General features: G+C 66.1%; 4 protein-coding genes across 7 annotated transcripts in view; 3 read left to right on the plus strand and 1 right to left on the minus strand.

Annotated features, from left to right (window-relative positions):
• LOC122099716 (prostaglandin-H2 D-isomerase-like) overlaps positions 1 to 3260 on the plus strand; it is a 28826-nt gene extending 25566 nt beyond the window's left edge. For 3 of the 4 annotated variants that reach the window (XM_042670246.1, XM_042670248.1, XM_042670251.1), the window contains 7 exons: positions 467 to 621; positions 1197 to 1336; positions 1425 to 1501; positions 2076 to 2192; positions 2299 to 2400; positions 2736 to 2778; positions 3139 to 3260. In XM_042670246.1, coding sequence (XP_042526180.1) covers positions 467 to 621; positions 1197 to 1336; positions 1425 to 1501; positions 2076 to 2192; positions 2299 to 2400; positions 2736 to 2761 — 617 coding nt within the window. In that variant the 3' untranslated portion in view covers positions 2762 to 2778; positions 3139 to 3260. The remainder of the gene's footprint in view (positions 1 to 466; positions 622 to 1196; positions 1337 to 1424; positions 1502 to 2075; positions 2193 to 2298; positions 2401 to 2735; positions 2779 to 3138) is intronic. The other variant, XM_042670247.1, reaches the window with a different exon arrangement.
• A 997-nt stretch (positions 3261 to 4257) lies between these two features.
• Positions 4258 to 6740, plus strand: Lcnl1 (lipocalin like 1). Its single transcript, XM_042670262.1, has 7 exons — positions 4258 to 4356; positions 4836 to 5059; positions 5508 to 5581; positions 5721 to 5831; positions 6038 to 6139; positions 6346 to 6371; positions 6663 to 6740. Exons 1-7 carry the CDS (start codon positions 4258 to 4260, stop codon positions 6666 to 6668), a joined length of 642 nt encoding a protein of 213 aa, XP_042526196.1. The 3' UTR covers positions 6669 to 6740.
• A 3092-nt stretch (positions 6741 to 9832) lies between these two features.
• Positions 9833 to 12892, plus strand: Paxx (PAXX non-homologous end joining factor). Its single transcript, XM_042670254.1, has 7 exons — positions 9833 to 9997; positions 11725 to 11785; positions 11972 to 12021; positions 12096 to 12286; positions 12384 to 12452; positions 12532 to 12616; positions 12701 to 12892. Exons 1-7 carry the CDS (start codon positions 9885 to 9887, stop codon positions 12738 to 12740), a joined length of 609 nt encoding a protein of 202 aa, XP_042526188.1. The 5' UTR covers positions 9833 to 9884; the 3' UTR covers positions 12741 to 12892.
• A 615-nt stretch (positions 12893 to 13507) lies between these two features.
• Positions 13508 to 15514, minus strand: Clic3 (chloride intracellular channel 3). The gene is made up of 6 exons (XM_042670260.1): positions 15304 to 15514; positions 14523 to 14632; positions 14321 to 14446; positions 14113 to 14219; positions 13869 to 14044; positions 13508 to 13782 (listed from the first exon to the last, which is right to left on the minus strand). Exons 1-6 carry the CDS (start codon positions 15337 to 15339, stop codon positions 13624 to 13626), a joined length of 714 nt encoding a protein of 237 aa, XP_042526194.1. The 5' UTR covers positions 15340 to 15514; the 3' UTR covers positions 13508 to 13623.
• Positions 15515 to 17156: the final 1642 nt, after the last annotated feature.

Genomic DNA, 17156 nt, shown 5'->3' on the forward strand with positions numbered 1-17156 from the left:
CGGCCCGGCTGCATCTCAAACCCCTGCCGGGCAGGTTGAATTTCTTTACCTTGGCTGTCACTCCCCGCCACCCCCGCCCTGCTGGCCTTTCAGGGCCACATTCTTGGGGCACAAACAGGGCTACCCCTGGTGGGGTAGCCAGGCCTGGAGAGGAATGGAGTATGGGAAGCGGTGACCAGGTCCCGGAGGAGGGCAGCACTGAGGGGCAGGCAAGGTCCCGGCCAGCTGTGTCTCTGGGCTGACCTCCCAGGGCCTCCGCCTCACCCCTGCCCCCGTGAGATGAACAACAGAGCGCAGAGCCTCTTACATAAGCGGTTTGTGGGCGATGAGGCTGCAGCTGGGACCTGCTTCCCCGCCCCCAGGGCATCACGCGCTCCAGAGGGCAGGCCTTGGGCCTGGCCCATAAAGAGGGGTCCCCCGTGCCCGCTGCTCCTCTGGCTCAGCCGCCTCCTTGGTTGCCCCACAGTGCCAACCCCAAGCCCGGGACACCTGCCCTGCTTCAGCAGAATGGCCGCCAGGAACGTGCTGTGGGTGGGCCTGGTTCTACTCGGGGTCCTGGGGGGCCTGCAGACGCAGGCCAACGACCCGAACTCTGCGCAGCTCTACTTCCAGCCTGACAAGGTGAGGATTGCCGTCCCAGACCCAGGACGTATGAGGCCCTGGGGAATGGATTCAGTGGGGGCCGGGTTGAGGGGGTGAAGTCCCTCTGGGCCTGACTGAGGGCTCCCCAGACGGAGGCCAGCGCCGGGACCAGCAGAGCCGACAGGAGGATGCACAGGAGGCTGACTCAGCGGTCCTTCCCTGCACAGGGCCCACACCCCACCCCACACCCCCATGCCCGACCCGGGAGGCAGGTGGCCTGGGATGGAGCAGCCCACGCGGGCACAGACGCAGCTCGGGCAGCTGTGCCGAGCCAGCGCCCTCCCTCCTCGGCTGACCAAGGGGGGCGGGAGGTGCCCAGGGACACGAGGATGGGGTGCAGACGGGATAGGGGACCCTCCTCCCGAGGAGGGGCGTGGCGGGGGCAGCCAACAGGAAATGAGGCAGAGCTGAGGCGGGGGGAGTGGGTCTGTCCAATCTGCGTCTTGGCCCCGGAAGGCAAAGGAGAAGGAATGGAGCGGGGCTGGAGGCGGGAGTGGGGGCCGGGGGCCTGGCCAGGGGGGTCTCGGCCACGCTGGCACGGATGCCCCCTGCAGTTCCTGGGCCTCTGGTACAGCGTGGGCCTGGCCTCCAACGCCAGCTGGTTCCTGGAGAAAAAGAACGCTCTGTCCATGTGCAAGACAACGGTGGCGCCCTCCGGGGACGGCGGCCTGAACCTCACCTCCACCTTCCTCAGGTGGGACGCAGACCCACAGCCCACCCTGGCCTGCGGGGCTGGGGATGCCCTAGGCCCTGACCTTTGACCCGGGGTGATCTGCCCACAGGAAGAACCAGTGTGAGACGCGGGTGGTGCTGCTGCAGCCCACGGCGCACCCCGGCCAGTACACCTACCACAGTCCTCGTGAGTGAGCCGCGAGCCCCCCCCCCCCCCCCCCCGCACCCGAGGCCCCCTGCGGAGACAGGCAGCCCCGACCCAGGCCCGAATCCACCCGCCACCGCGTGGGTGTGGGGCAGAGGCCTCCCCGGGGACTGCCCCCCCCCCGCGTGTCACCATGCCCTGCCAGGCCTTCCTCCGTCCAGACGGAGCACACGGGAATGCCCGGCTCCCGCCGTGCCCAGCAGTTTCCGCCTCAGGAACCAGGGCCTTCCCACTCCCACTGGAGACGTGCCCCCGCCCCGGAGCCCCGCCACCAGAGCCTGCCCTGTGCTTCCTGCCCTTTCTCGCAGGATTTGTACTTAGGGGACGCGGTTCTGCGGCCGTGCGGGCAGGGAGCGGGCTGGCGGCCGCACTCAGGGCCAGGGAAGGCCGCGGATGGCCGAGGGAGCTTTCCAAGGAGCCAAGGGCCTGAACACCCCCTGTCCACCCGCCCGCCCGCCCTCAGCCACACACCGCAGCCGGGGCGCCCTCCTCGCAGCCGGGTGGGCCAGGGTTTGAGGGAGGAGCACTCCAGGCAGCTGCTCTCTTGGGTTCTCAGACTGGGGCAGCGTCCACTCCATCTCGGTGGTGGAGACCAACTACGAGGAGTACGCGCTGCTGTTCAGCAAGGGCATCGACGGCCCCCACCAGGACTTCCGCATGGCCAGTCTCTACAGTGAGCCTCCTGCCCACGGGCACCCTGGCTCCCAGGGGAAGCCCCCACACACAGGGTGGGAGCAGAATGGACACCCCCCACACCCGCATCCTCCCTTCCCTGCCAGGCCGCACCCAGACCCCAAAGGCTGAGCTGAAGGAGGATTTTGCTGCCTTCTGCAAGTCCCAGGGCCTCACAGAGGACACCATTGTCTTCCTGCCGCAGCCCGGTGAGGGGGAGCAGGAATTACAGGCAGATTAGAGCAGTCCTGCCTGGAGCCAGTGGGGTCAGGCTGGGGGAGGGGTGCCCTTCCCACCATGGGGCCCCGGCTCGGGAGGGAACCAGGGCTGGGGTCTGTGCCAGGCCTCGTGACCTCTGCTTGCAGCCATTTTCACGCCAAACTGCCTCTCTGGCACCAAACAAGCAGGGGTTGATAGAGCCCAGCTCTTAGGGTCTGGGGCGGGGGGGGGGGGCTCCCCACCATTGGGAGGGACGGGAAGTACTGGTGGGACCTTGGGTCCCGGCCTGGACACTGATCAGGCCTCTGGGCTTCTTTCTCCACAGACAAGTGCATCAATAAGCAAGAATAGGAGAGCCAGACCACCAGGTAGGAGCCACTCACCCGCCCGGCTTCTATGCACCGCGCGGAGACGGGCCAGAGCCCGCAGCAGGCCAGGCATCCTGGTTCCAACCTAGAATAGGCTGATGGTGGCCCAGTGGTCTTGGAGTAGAGGGTGCGGTGCCCGGGAGGAGAGGGAGGGCTCCCCCGGCGGAGACCTTCCAGCATGGGGTCTCTGGCTGCTAGGGGGCCATGCAGGCCTGGGGGCAGGGCAGGAGGCTCCCCCAGGAGGGCGGGAAGCCGCGTGGGAGCAGAGGGCGCTCTCGGGGCCAAGCTCTGGTGGAGCTTCAGGAGGATCGGTCTGGGGTGGCCTGCGCCGCTGACTGCTGACCAGGCCCTGCTCTCCAGCCAGCTCACGCGCCCGCCACGCCTTCGCTGCTCTGCTCCTTCCTCCAGACCCCGGGCTCCCACAGCGCCTCTGTCCCCCAGCTTGGCCCTGGCTCTGAGGAATAAACTCTGGAAGCAAGTCAGACACTGGCTCCTGTTTTGCCTGTCCACAGCCTTGGTCCCACTGGGATCATCATCCCGCGGCGGGGGCTGCTGGCCCTGGCCCAGGAGGGGCTTCTCCCACCCAGGGCTGTCCTGCCCCCAGGCTGCGCCTCCCCACGGCCCCTCCCCTCCAGCTGCTGCCCAGCCACAGCCAGGCTGGCTGGCCAGGCTCCCAAAGTCCACCGCCCAGCGCTAATCCCCGGACAGCTGTCCACCCCTCTCTGCCTCCCATCCTGAGCAGGAAAGGCCCCAGGGAACTTTAGATCCCAAGAATTGTTCAGATACGGGATTAACACCCTCAGATTGGCAAAGATAAGCTTTGGGGGGAGAAGAAGGAATGCTGGCTGGAAAGGCGCCTCCCACCTAACGTGCAGACAGTGCTCTGGCCACCCCACCCACACCGCTGCCCTCAGCGCTGCGGCCCCCTGGCCCTTACCTGGGCTCCAGCGTCCACCTCTGCCCCTCACTGGAGCATGCCCCCATGCTGGCTGGCCACTGCCCAGTACCCCTTCCTGACCCCCCACCCCCACGCCAGGCGGCCATGCTCAGGTCCTTGTCCATATTCCTTGTAGTTCAAATTATGTGGGCCAGACACAGGCAGATCTCACCAGATTTCAAGGCTGAACTGTAAGGGTGGCCTCTGGGTGGCCTTCCTGAAGGAGGAGGCCTGAGCTATGTCTACTTTGATATCCCAGAGGGGTTCTGGAGGCCCGAGAGGAGCCCCTGGCCTAGAGACTCCAGGAACATGCGCTCCCAGCCACCAAGCTCCTGGACCTGCCCACAGGAAGCACAGGGCCTGGGGGGGGGGGGGGGTGTGGAGAGGAAGCAGCTGGGCCAGGTGCAATTCAATAGGGAGCCTATCGCAGTGGGCTGGCCGGGCCTGTGGCCAGCCCCCTCAGGGCATCTGAGGGGCACAAAAGCCACTGGGAAGAGCCGCCTCAGCTCCTGCCCTGGTCCAGTGCTTGAGGATCCGGTATGATGTGGCAGGTTCTGATCGTCAGCTCCCTCCTTGCCCTGCTCCAGGCCTCTCCAGGCCGGGCACAGGTCCCCATCCAGGACAACTTCAACGCTGACCAGGTGCGCCTGTCCCCACCTCCACCCTGTCCTGCTCGCTTCTCTGTCCCACGCTCCTGTCCACACCATTTTTTTTTGGTCAGTCATGGGGCTTGAACTCAGGGCCTGGGCGCTGTCCCTCAGCCTTCAGCTCAAGGCCAGCGCTCTAGCACTTGAGCCACAGCACCACTTCCAGTTTTCTGGTGGTTATTGGAGATGAGTCTCACGGACTTTCCTGCCTGGCCTGGCTGTGAACTGTGATCCTCAGATCTCAGCCTCCTGAGTACCTAGGATGACAGGTGTGAACCACCAGCGCCCGGATCCCACACCGTTTTTTTGACCCAGGCCTCATGAAAGGTCCCCTACATTTGTCCCATTCCACTTAGTGTCGGGTGGATGGAGGAGGTCCAGCCTTTGCTCTGTTAGCTGCCACTGCCTGCAGCCCCACGGTGGGACTGGGGAGACCCTGTTACAGAGACTCCAGCTCTCTCTGGCTCTGCCAGAGAAGCAGCCATGTGGGTTCAGGACACAGTGGGCCCGGAGGCCGGCACAGAGCAGGCTTCTGGGCCTCCTCCTCTGCTCCGCAGTTCCAGGGTACCTGGTACATTGTTGGGGCTGTGTCAGATGACCAGAGTTTCCAGGACTCCAAGGACGACATGAAGATGCCCGTGGTCCTAGTGACCCCCTTGGGCAACGGCGACCTTGCCGTCAAGTTTGGGTACCCCACGTAAGTGACCCCACCAGCCTATGAGTTTGGTCTAGAAGGAGGCCAGTGTGAGACCAGACCAAAGCCAACAAGAACCGGTGGTGTGGCACACAAGGGAGGCAGACCGGGCTCCTGACAGCCGGGCTGTGGAGGCCTGAATAAAAGCCACGGTGACCCACGCCCCCCAGGTTCCCAGGCAGAACTGAACCTGCAGCAGGGCCCGGGGGTGGAGGGAGCAGTGTCTGGTGTTGCACCTGGAGGAAGGTGGAGACGCTGTTCCCATGGAGCACACGCCTGCCTCCGCTCAGCGGCGCTTCCCTGTCATCGAGCCATGTGCCCTCTGAGGGCCACCACGGGGGCACAGGGCCCGGGGAGGGCGCCCTCAGGACAGGCAGTGGCTGAGGAGGGCAAGGCAGGCCCAGGGCCTGAGCACCCCCAAGGTCCCTGCTCAGGAGTGGGGCTCTCCCAGGCCTGATGGCAGATGCCAGAAGTTGGACACGACCTTCACCAAGGGTGCTGTGAATGGGCAGTTCAGCAACCCAGGTGAGGGCGGGGTGCAGGTGGCAGAGGGGGTAGCAGGGAGGGAAGGGCACGTACCACACACTGCCAGTTGGCAACTGGGCTGGGACTGCTTGGGTGGGGCTTCTGAGGGGCTGGGGCTCAGTGAGTCTCATGCTCCCAGCCATGGCCCAGACGGACATTCGCGTGGCCTCCACGGACTACGAACACTTCGCTGTGATGTACTTCCAGACGCAGAAGGCAGACGTGACAAACACCTGGCTGCAGCTTTACGGTGCGCAAGCCGTTCCTGGCCACCAGGCACAGGCCTCTTCCCCCAACCGTGCCTGGGCCTGCTCTGGAGGGGGTCCTGGTACCCCCAGATAGTCTGCTCCCTGCAGGGAAGGGCAGTGTCTCCCAGGCGCCTTCCCGGAGCAGGAGTGGCTGTGGGCCTCGCTCAGCCCCGCCGTCCCCTGTGCTCACCCGCCTCCTTGTCCCCAGCCCGCACCCCGGAGCTGTTTCCCGAAGGTGCACAGAAGATGCAGCAGCTGGCACCTCAGTTGGGCCTGAGCCCCAGCCAGGGCGCCCTGCTGCCCAAGTCCGGTAAGTGCTGCCCCCTCCCCAGCGCAGGGCTGCAGGTCTGACAGGGACCTGAGGGTCACTCTGCTGGCCAGGGGCCGCCACAGGCTGTCTGGGCCAAGGGGGGACAAGAGGATGCCCAGGCCGCTACTCCAGGGAGGGCATCACCTGCTGGGAGGCTGGAGGCACGGGAAGGGGTACAGATGGTGCCTGAGGCCCTCTCTCCACAGAGGAGTGTGCGGGAGCGCTGGCCATGGTGAGTGTATGGGGGGGGGGAGGCGGCAGCCCCTCCCTGCCTGCTGGGGGGGAGGGGAGAGCCGCTGAAAGGGCATGGCGCACTGGGTGGGGCTTGGTGATGGGTGGTGAGGCTTTGCTTGTGGGTGGGGCTTGCTCGTGTGGGCGTGGGCTCGCTGGTGGGTGTGGCCTGCGGGTAGGGAGGCGCGGCCTCGCTGGTGGGTGTGGCCTGCGGTAAGGAGGCGCGGCCTCGCTGGTGGGTGTGGCCTGCGGTAAGGAGGCGTGGCCTCGCACCACCGCCCGTGTCTTGCAGCGCTGATCAGCCCCGGAAGCCCGTCCAGTGCCGCCTTCCCCAGAGAATACCCCATTTCCACCCCAAGCACAATAAAAGGTCTGCGAAAGCCAGCGGCCGTGTGTGTTTCTTCCGGGGAGCGAAGAGAGTGGGTGACGGGGCCCGAGCCCGGGCCGCCTCCGGGATGCAGGGGCTCGGCCCCCACGGCCTGGTTCCCACACGGTCCGCGTGCCCGCCCGAGGCGGGCGTTGGGCCTGCAGGGGCTGAGTGCCTCCCCCCAAGAGTGGAGGGACGCCGACTGGAGGGGAACAGATGAAACAAACGAGTGTGACTGATTAAAAAACCAAAACAAAAACTTGGGGCGCGCGTGGCCTGGGTGGTAGAGCGCTTGGGCCCGAGTTCAAATCCTCGTACCTCGTAAATAAACAAGGGAACCATCCGTTCTGACAGGCTGTTTGCTCGGTCGGGCCCGCTGAGCAGTCAGGGATGGTGCCCCCTCCTGCTCCCCCGCAGCCCCTCCATGGCCCCGACACCGCTGGCCCCAGCCAGACTTGCAGACACTACGGACAGCGGCCCCGTGGGGGGGGGGGGCACGGCCCAGAGAGCCGCGGTAACTGCGCACCCCCGCTCCGATCCTGGGCAGGGCACCATTACCTGCCCCAGGCTCTGCTGAAAGAAGCCGCCGGAGCCTCCGCTGTCACCCTAGCCCATCTGTCTTCCACTCGGTTTCCACTGGGCCAGGAGAGGAAGCCAGAGAAGGAGCCTCCAAGGGCAGCAGCAAGAGTTTAAGGCAGAGAGACTGGCCTGGCACTCAGCCTCCAGGGCTCTGTTCCGTGACTCGGATCTGACCGGGAAGATCCGCTTCTGGGGTGGACGGACCCCAGGCCGTCTCTCGCCCCACCACTGCTCAGCCCAGGACTGGCCATGTCCTGCACCACCACACGCCAGCCACGCGGGGGCAGTCCTCTGCCAGTTCTCCATCCAGAGTCCCAGAGATGGCCTTAAAGTCCGATGTTTTCCCTTCTGCTCAGAATCACCCCTTGTGGGTCTCAACTCACCAAGACGGAAGTTCAGCTTTCGCCAGGCCTGATGAGTGCACCTGAAAAGCAGACAGTTTAGCCTCCCAGGCTCCCTGTTGTTCATTCATTCACATCCATCTGTGTCTGTCTGTCTATCTATCTATCTATCTATCCATCCTTCCTGTGTTTATTTAGACTGAGGAGAGAACCCAAGGTGCAAATGTCATGACCCAGCCTGTATTTTACTGTTGAGCTAGAGTCTTGCCTGGGCTGGCCTTGAAATCAAGATCCTCAAGCCTTGAGCTCTCAGGTAGCTGGAATTACAGACAGGCATCTCCTTACCTGGATTGTTTTATTTGCATACCAAGACTTGAATTCAAGGCCACTCTCCCTTAGCTTTTTCACTCAAGGCTGGTGCTCTGTCAATTGAGCCACACTTCCACTTCTGGCTTTTTGCTTGTTAATTGGAAATGCGTCTGGAACGTTTTTCTGCCTAGGCAGAACTCTGATCCTCAGATCTCAGCTTCCTGAGTAGCTAGGATTACAGGTGTGAGTTGCCAGCACCTGGCATATACTAGTATTTTAAGGAATCAGGGCCTTACTATGCTGCTCAGGCTGGTCTCAAACTTCCGGATTTAAGCAATGCTCTGGCCTCAGCCTCCTGAGTGGCTGGAACAATAGGCATTTGCTGTGTTGCCCAGCTCACAATATTTATTGGGTAGTTGCATGCCAGGCATTTAAATACTGGAGTTACAGATGGGCTCTGAGAATAAAACAGGAATCCCTGCTGTCCGTAGCCTCATGAGTGATCAGCATGAAAAACTCCTGATTTTAAATTAATTACCCCAGAACTTAGTTGCCCCCAGAACTTAGTTGCCTAGAACAACTATTGTGTCATCTCTTAAGTTTCTGAAGGTTCAGGGGCTGGGCCCGCTAGCAAAGGGGCTTCAGGGGCCTGTGATCTCCTGGAAAGTTCCACAGGGGTCTGCCCCCAAGCTCCTTCCCTCACCTCAGAGGCTTGGTGCTTAGCTAGTCTGAGGTCTTCCTGGGCTGTTCTGTGTCGTGGTGAGCAATTCAAGAGGATGTGCTTGGGCTAGAAGCAAGTCATTAGGCACAGCTAAGGAGAGGGGCATCACAGAAGAGTACAGGACAGGTCACCAGACAGATTGTTGCCTCCACTGAGCTAAAAGGTACTTTGGACAGTGACAAGCAGGGAGAATAAGTAATAAAACGGAAGAGAGGAGCAGGGAGTTTGGCAGAGTAGAACTATTCTGTGTGGTGACCAGAGAAGGTGTTTTCTGTTCTTTTTTTGTTTTTGTAGTAGGGCTTGAACTCAGTCTTGAGCTCTCATTTGGTTTTCTGGCTCAGTTTATGCTCTACCACTAGAGCCAAGCCTCCAGTCTGAGAACACGCTTGAGTCAGGAATGGATGGAAAAGAATGTGTGGGTCTGGGGACAGAACGGCGTGTGGGAAGGCTCCGAGGAGGCTCAGCAGTGTGCCAGGGGGCCGCGGTGCGGGCGGGCTTGGCTGGGGCACGTCAGGATGTGAGCGGCTTACAAGCTCACTGCCTGCTCCTGGGGCCCCCTGGCTGGTGGGGTCCCCCTGGTTCCTGGGGCCCCCTGGTGGCGCGCTCCCGCTCTCTGGTCCGGCGCAGCAGCTGCTCCCAGGCCCGCCGGCCCCGCCGGGCTGTCCGCGCGGGCTGGGCCCCACCCGGTGCCCGCAGGTCTCCCCTCCGGCGAGCGTGCCCCGCGCGCCGCCCCCGACCGCCCCTCTCGCGGCGTCTGCCTTAGGCTTGCCGGGATCGGCCCGAGGGAGCCTGGCGGCGGGGCCGAGGCGCCGAGGGCGGCCGTGGGCGCGGCGCGCGCGGGGGCGAGGCGCGGGGCGGCGCCAGCCCCGCCGCGGAGGGGTCCGGGCACCGGAGGCGCGGGCACGGAGCGCGCACCTCCGCAGGCCCCGGCCCGAGCGCGGCGAGGGCGGAGACCCACAGCGCCGGCCGCCCGCGCCCGCCGGCCGCGCCCCGCCCCGCCGCTTCCGGGCCCGCCCGCGCCCAGGAAGTCCCGTCCTGAACGCCGCCCCGCCTCCTCTCTGTCCAGACCCTCGGCACAGGAAGTCCCGCCCTGAACACCGCGCCTGCGTCTGTTCCTCCGCGCAGGCGCGCAGGCGCCGGGTCCGCGCGGGGTCGAGCTGTCCCGGCCTGTCCCGGCCCGGCCCACGCCGCGGGACCATGGTGCCGCCGCTGCTCTGCACCTGGCCGCCCGGCTCCGGCCCGCCCCGCTTCGTGTGCTTCTGCGAGCCGGGGACCGGCGGGGACGGGGACGGCGGGGACTTCAACCTCTAGTAAGTGGGGCCCGCGGAGTGGGTCTAGTAAGTGGGTCGGGGCCGCGCGCGCTGACCGCCCCCCGCAGCGCTGACCGCCCCCCACACGGCGCGCTGACCGCTCCCCCGCAGCGCTGACCGCCCCCACAGCGCTGACCGCCCCCCCGCAGCGCTGACCGCCCCCGCAGCGCGCTGACCGCCCCCCGCAGCGCGCTGACCCCCCCGCAGCGCTGACCGCCCCCCGCAGCGCTGACCGCCCCCCGCAGCGCTGACCGCCCCCCGCAGCGCTGACCGCCCCCCACACGGCGCGCTGACCGCTCCCCCGCAGCGCTGACCGCCCCCCCCGCAGCGCTGACCGCCCCCGCAGCGCGCTGACCGCCCCCCCCGCAGCGCTGACCGCCCCCACAGCACTGACCGCCCCCCCGCAGCGCTGACCGCCCCCCGCAGCGCGCTGACCGCCCCCCGCAGCGCGCTGACCCCCCCCGCAGCGCTGACCGCCCCCCGCAGCGCTGACCGCCCCCCGCAGCGCTGACCGCCCCCCGCAGCGCTGACCGCCCCCCGCAGCGCTGACCGCCCCCCCGCAGCGCGCTGACCGCCCCCCGCAGCGCTGACCCCCCCCGCAGCGCGCTGACTGCCCCCCACCCCCCCCGCAGCGCGCTGACCCCCCCCGCAGCGCGCTGACTGCCCCCCACCCCCCCGCAGTGCGCTGACCGCCCCCCCGCAGCGCTGACCGCCCCCCGCAGCGCGCTGACCGCCCCTCGCAGCGCGCTGACCCCCCCCACAGCGCGCTGACCCCCCTCGCAGCGCGCTGACTGCCCCCCACCCCCCGCAGTGCGCTGACCGCCCCCCCACAGCTCGCTGACCCCCCCCACGGCGGGCTGACCGCCCCCCGCGCAGTGCGCTGACCGCCCCCCCCACAGCGCGCTGACCCCCCCCCACGGCGCGCTGACCGCCCCCCCCGCAGCGCTGACCGCCCCCCGCAGCGCGCTGACCGCCCCCCGCAGCGCGCTGACCACCCCCACCCTCCCACGGTGCGCTGACCGCCCCCCCACAGCTCGCTGACCCCCCCACGGCGGGCTGACCGCCCCCCGCGCAGTGTGCTGACCGCCCCCCCCGCAGCGCTGACCGCCCCCCTCCGCAGTGCGCTGACCGCCCCCCCACAGCGCGCTGACCCCCCCCACGGCGCGCTGACCGCCCTCCCGCAGCGCTGACCGCCCCCCGCAGCGCGCTGACCACCCCCACCCTCCCACGGTGCGCTGACCGCCCCCCGCGGCGCGCTGACCGCCCCCCCCGCGGCGCGCTGACCGCCCCCCCCGCAGCGCGCTGACCGCCCCCCGCAGCGCGCTGACCGCCCCCCGCAGCGCTGACCGCCCCCCGCAGCGCGCTGACCACCCCCACCCTCCCACGGTGCGCTGACCGCCCCCCCGCGGCGCGCTGACCGCCCCCCCACAGCGCGCTGACTGCCCCCCCGCAGCGCTGACTGCCCCCCCGCAGCGCTGACTGCCCCCCCACAGCGCGCTGACCGCCCCCCCACAGCACGCTGACCCCCCTGCAGCGCTGACCGCCCCCCACCCCCCGCAGCGCGCTGACCACCCCCCCCGCATCGCGCTGACCGCCCCCCGCAGTGCTGACCGCCCCCCCACCCCCCGCAGCGCACTGACCGCCCCCCGCAGCACTGACCGCCCCCCACCCCCCGCAGCGCACTGACTGCCCCCCTGCGGCGCGCTGACCCCTCCCCCCCCCTGCAGCGTGACGGACGCCGCCGAGCTCTGGAGCACCTGCTTCTCCCCAGACAGCCTGGCCACCCTTGTGTGTAATGGCGCCCCACACCCCGCGGGGCCACTGTCAGGAGGGGACCCGAGGCTCTCGGACGGGCCAGCACCCCTTGCCCTCACTGGAAGTTGTGATCCTAAGGCTGGGCTGGAATCCTGAGGGCTGCGGGGTCGGGCAGGTCTGGGCGTCCCCGGCGTCCGGTGACGAGTCTCTGCCCTTCAGAAAGCCCGCTTTGGCCTGAGTGGGACCAAGGACATCACCTCCCGGTTCAGGTGAGCCCCGAGCTGGAGGAGGGGTGGGTGTGGAGAGGGGGCCAGGCACCAACTGGCCGCCTCTCCTCCTCCAGGGCAGCCTGCCAGCAGCACGGGGTGACTGTAAGCCTGCAGGAAGGCAGGGTGTCCCTGACCATTTCGGGGGGGCCCTCCACACTGGCCTTTGACCTTGCCAAGGTTCCGGGGCCTGAGGCAGCCACCAGGTTGCAGACGCTGACCCTGGGCCTAGCAGAACGCGTGTGCAGTCTGGAAAGGCAGCTCGCAGGTAGAGTGGGCTTCCTCACCTGTACCTTACTAGGGTCCCTGTTTGTGCCCTGCTTCCTCCTGGCACTGAGCAGGGTGCCCACCGGCTTTCTCCTTAGCTGTAGAAGAGACAGCTGCCAACCCAAGGAAGAGCCCTCGAGCCGCAGGACCTCAGTTCTTCCCCCCAGGTACAGTCTGCCCTCCTTCCTCTCTCCCAGAAGCTCAGGCTCCAGGGAGAGCATCAAGACCCCACCTGTTTTCTCCCAGATTCTGATCCACAGAGAGGTGGCTCTGGACCTGGGGTCAGGAGACGGTGTCCAGGGGAGTCCCTCATCAACCCTGGCTTTAAGAGGTATTTCCCACCTGTCCCTGCCAGCCTGGGCCCCAGTCCTCTCCTCCACACACACCCCCCACACTGCTCCTTCTACCCTCCCAGGAAGAAACCAGCTGGTGGAGTCAACTTTGACGAACTCTGAAGGTGTGGCCTTGCTAGGAGTCTGCCTGTGAGGGGGACGGGGAAAGCCATCAGCACCAGAGACTACTTCCAATGGCCAGTCCTGCTTCCAGGCAGGACTGTGGCTGCCCCACTGGTCTCATTCCTGTCAAATAAACAGCTACCTGGGATGGAGACGCTAGCTAGACTCTGATTTGGGGGAGTTGGCCTAGGGGAGGGGCCCAGAGGCCCCTTTTGACCAGCTCTGGGCATGGAGCCAGTCTGTCAACAGGTGCAGCAGGTCCTCAGCCCCCTGGAGGAGGCTCTTCCAGGCTGGACCTCTTAACCCTGTCCAACTGCCCCTGCATGGCCAGGTGGGGCCAGGGCTCCCCAGGGGCTTGGAAGTCTGCACTTCCCCTCCAGGTCCTGTTCAGGCCAGGCAGGGCCACTCAAGTATGCACTTCTCAGTCCTGGGCAGATGCATGATGGGAAGGTGCGCCAGGCAGTGGAAAGCCCCTACTGGCGATGGGGCTGGCCACTGGCTGGGGTGGGGCTGAGGAATGCCCGGAACCCGGAGGTTGGACTTGGGGCGCTCTGCTCCCCACCCTCTGGCCACACAGGGCACCCCGCCCTGGCTTGACTGGTTTGGGAGCCTAATCCAGTCCCCCAGGTCCATGGCACCTCTGTGCTGGCTGACTGCAGGAGGCCCTGGGCCCAAGTGCCAGCCCCCGAGGGAGTGAGTGCCCTGCCCACTCCGCTCCACCCACATCATCCCGCACTGTCATCCGCCCGGTTTGCACCATGGGGCAAGGGTGGTGTGACTGCCACCTCTAGCCACTCCGGCGTTCAGGACACATTCACTGGGGACCAAGATGCTTTTATCGGGCTACACATGAGCGGGCAAGGCCCGCGGGTGTGGTGGGGCACTAGCGGGCACGCACTGCAGGCCGGTAAGCTGCCAGGATCTCCTCGCTGTGCGGGCATGTGTACTTGAACTCCCTCTCCTGCAGCGCACTGTCCAGGTAGCGGCGCAGGCCGCACAGCTCCGCGGGGATGGGCGCCTGGCGGAAGTGTGTGCACACGGTCTGCGGCGGGTGGGCAACGCGGGCTGCGTCAGGGCCTTGGGAGCGCGTCCCCCCACCCCATCCCCTCGCACCTGAGCCCGGCTCACGTCCACAATGTGCAGCTTGGGCAGCAGGCCGCAGTCAGCCAGCGTAAGCTGGTCCCCATCCAGGAAGCGGCGCCGGGACTCGCGCAGCTGCGGCTCCCGAGCCAGCTCGTGCTCCAGCGGGGCGCGCAGGTAGCTGTCCAGCCGGCTGAGGGCGCGCAGCAGCTGCTGGTACAGAGCTGGGGCAGGAGAACCGTGAGGACCCTGCTCGGGACGCGCCCCGCCGCCCACCTCCGCTGGGCCTCACCATTGTCCTGTGCGGGCACCGGGTTCTTGATGAACGCAGAGAACTTGTGGAAGACATCGCTGCCGGCAGTGCGGGACTCGCGGTAGCGGGGCGCCAGGTGGGGGAAGCTGCGGAGGTGGGTGGTGTCAGGGCTGGGGTCGGGTCCCATGTGGGTCCAGCCACCCTTCCTGGGCCTCCTCTTGGCCCTCCCACGCCCTCCGGCCCTCACTCCGGAGGCCCCAGCGTCTCCTCCAGGAACTCCTCGATCTGCAGAGTGTCGGTCTTAGCCTCGCCGTCGTAGAGGAGGATCGGCAGCTGTGAGCCCGGTGCGAAGTCCTTCAGCACGTCCAGCGCCCTGTGAGCACCAAGCAGGAGGGAGGCGGCTGCCAGCCGTGGGCAGAGGGTGGGGGAGCGCAGGGGCGGGGTCTCACCTGCGAGTGTCCACGGTGGTGAGGGTGAAGGGCACTCCCTTCAGGAGCAGGACCATGAAAAGCCGCTGGCAGGAGGGGCAGTGCCCCACACTCTCGCCATCCTCGCTGGCCTGGGTGGGGGGAGCCGGGGTTGGACTGGGAGCAGACCCAGGAATCCTGCCGCCCGGCTGGGTGGGTCCTGCCTCCCACTGCCGGTGGGTCTGGAGCCATGCCAGGGCCGGCGTAATGGGGCACAGCCTCTCCAAGCTCCAGAGGGCCTTGGCTGGCTCCCTGGGCCGTGGGCAGGGCACAGGGAGCCCTGAGGCAGGTAGACCTGGGCCTGAGGCCTTGGCCTAGAACCCTGGGCAGAAGCCAGACCTCCAGAAGGCTCTGGGTCCCTAGGCTGGTGGCAAGGGTCGTGTCTGGCAGCACACCCGTTCCTCAGCTCCAAGTGTGGGTAGGAGGCGAAGGCTTGAGTTCCCAGCCAGGCTGGCGTTGGCCTGAGAGCCAGGGAACTGTCGGCCAGCCCTCCTTTCCCGGCATGGGGATGAGTCTCGGGAGGCCCGCTCCTCGCTGCCCCCCTATCCGGGAACATTTGTCTAGGAAGCCTGGGCTAGCAAGCCAGGGCCGCCCCATTGGGGTGCTTCCTCCTCCAGGGTGCCTGCTCTACTCAGCCTCTGGGGGCTGCCCGGCCCAGCCCACCACCTAGGAAAAGGAAAGACCCCTTTCTACCTGTACCAGAGAGCACTGCTCCCCCTGCCCGCCCCTCCCGCCAGCCCCTGCCCAGCCAGCCTGCCAGAACCTTCACAAACAGCTGCAGCTTGGTAGTTTCGGCCATGGTGGGAGCTGAGCCCGCGTCGCAGTGCCAGGCACTGGGCGGGACCTTGGTGCTCTTTTAAGTCGGGGTGCCCCGCCCTCCCGGTCCCGGGCCCGCCCTACATTGCTCGGTGGTGCAGGGCTGGTTCTCTGGGACCGTCCCAAGCCTAGGGGAGCCTGGCATAACTGGCGATGGTGGGCTGAGTCCTGGGGCTGGCGGTGGGCATGGAGACCAGAGAACAAGTGTGCTGGGCACATACTAGAGGAGGGTGGGCAGGAGCCAGGGGCCCAGGGCCAGCGAGGGGCAGCTCCAGTCGAGCCACCCACCATGAGCAGTCCCACCCAGGACTTGCTCTCACCACAGCAAATGCCCCTTTGCAGAAGGCCCTTAGGACAGAAAGCCAGGGGCAGAGAGCAGTAGCAAATGACTGGCCTGGCCTTCGCGTCCATTTCCCTATCCTTGTCAGGACCTGGCTGGGAGTCAGGTCTGGCAGGAAGCGATGCGCCCGTCCATCCTGGGCTCTGTGCAGCAGGGCCTGCTGACCAGGGCGGACACAGCTGCCCGGGCCTGGTGAGCAGACAGGCCTGGCTTTGGTGGGACAGGCGTGACAGTGGACTCACATCTCGTTCTTTGCAGAGGCTCAGGCCGGGTTTCTTACCCTAAATTTAAACCACTACATACAGGAGGGGCAAGGACAGCCCTCGGCCAGGAGGAGGCCCTCGGAAGCCCTGCTGTTCCGCGGAGCCCACATCTCAGTGCTCCTTCGGGGTTGCCTGTGTGCCTGGGCCTGGTGCCCTCCAGTAGCCACAAGCAGACCTGGCCTGGCCATCTTCCTCCCCCTCGGGGGTGGGGTGGTACTGCCTGGTCCTGACGCAGTGGCCACGCCTGCCCACCCACCCGCTCCTCTGCCTGGACCTGAGTGCGCGGCTGGCGGGCCCCGGCCCGGGCACCCTTCCCTGCCAGGTCTGCCAGGCTGGTTCTTGCACCTCACCGCAGGCAGAGCTCCCAAACACCGGCTGTGTGTGCCTCTGGCATGCTCAGGGCCTCAGTTTCTTCTCCCTACCACCCCTGCCCCAACTCCAAAGGCCAGTTGTTTGGCTGCTTTTTTCCAGCCCACTAGTTTATACTATGTCCCTGACAAACAGGCCACCACCACAAGAAGCCTAAGGCCCCTCCCTCGCTCCCTCCCCCAGCCCCCCCCACTCATCCCCCTCTCCTCCCCTCCAAGCAGCCACCCACCCCTCCTCCAGCTGTTACAAATGAGGGAAAACAGGACCTGGGAACTGTTACTATGTGCAGTCCCAAGCCACTGCCCACATGAACCTGGACACAGGGCCCAGGCAGGGTGGACTCCGGCGGCTGTGGGTCCTGCTTTTGCTGTCTGTCCAGCCATGCAGTATATTTTCTGACATGTTTCTAGTAAATGTTTTAAAGAGCTGAAAAATGTCAAAAATAAATAAATAAATAAAGGTGCCAGAGGCTCACACCTATAATCCTAGCTACACAGGAGGCTGAGATCTGAGGATCCCGGGTCAAAGCCAGCCTGGGCAGTTAAGTACATGAAACTCATCGCCAATAAAGAAAACCACAAGTAGCCGGGCGCTGGTGGCTCATGCCTGTAATCCTAGCTACTCAGGAGGCTGAGATCTGAGGATCGCGGTTCAAAGCCAGCCCGGGCAGGAGAGACCGTGAGACTCTTATCTCCAATAAACCACCAGAAAACCGGAAGTGGCGCTGTAGCTCAAGTGGTAGAGCGCTCGCCTTGAGCTGAAGAGCTGAGGGACAGCGCCCAGGCCCAGAGTTCAAGCCCCACGACCGACAAAAAAAAAAAACCACAA

This window comes from Dipodomys spectabilis, unplaced genomic scaffold (genome assembly GCF_019054845.1).
Source record: "Dipodomys spectabilis isolate Male_0828 unplaced genomic scaffold, ASM1905484v1 ptg000530l, whole genome shotgun sequence".
NCBI classification, from domain to species: domain Eukaryota; kingdom Metazoa; phylum Chordata; class Mammalia; order Rodentia; family Heteromyidae; genus Dipodomys; species Dipodomys spectabilis.

Excerpts from the sequence above, each read along its gene's own strand:
- Lcnl1 (XM_042670262.1), top strand. The coding sequence starts at position 4,258 with ATGTGGCAGGTTCTGATCGTCAGCTCCCTCCTTGCCCTGCTCCAGGCC. Across the intron at positions 5,060-5,507 it reads GTCAAGTTTGGGTACCCCAC|GCCTGATGGCAGATGCCAGA; the intron begins GTAAGTGACCCC and ends GGGCTCTCCCAG. Across the intron at positions 5,832-6,037 it reads CACCTGGCTGCAGCTTTACG|CCCGCACCCCGGAGCTGTTT; the intron begins GTGCGCAAGCCG and ends CCTTGTCCCCAG.
- Paxx (XM_042670254.1), top strand. The coding sequence starts at position 9,885 with ATGGTGCCGCCGCTGCTCTGCACCTGGCCGCCCGGCTCCGGCCCGCCC. Across the intron at positions 9,998-11,724 it reads GGCGGGGACTTCAACCTCTA|CGTGACGGACGCCGCCGAGC; the intron begins GTAAGTGGGGCC and ends CCCCCCCTGCAG. Across the intron at positions 12,617-12,700 it reads ATCAACCCTGGCTTTAAGAG|GAAGAAACCAGCTGGTGGAG; the intron begins GTATTTCCCACC and ends CTACCCTCCCAG.
- Clic3 (XM_042670260.1), bottom strand. The coding sequence starts at position 15,339 with ATGGCCGAAACTACCAAGCTGCAGCTGTTTGTGAAG. Across the intron at positions 14,447-14,522 it reads ACCACCGTGGACACTCGCAG|GGCGCTGGACGTGCTGAAGG; the intron begins GTGAGACCCCGC and ends TGGTGCTCACAG. Across the intron at positions 14,045-14,112 it reads GGTGCCCGCACAGGACAATG|CTCTGTACCAGCAGCTGCTG; the intron begins GTGAGGCCCAGC and ends CTCCTGCCCCAG.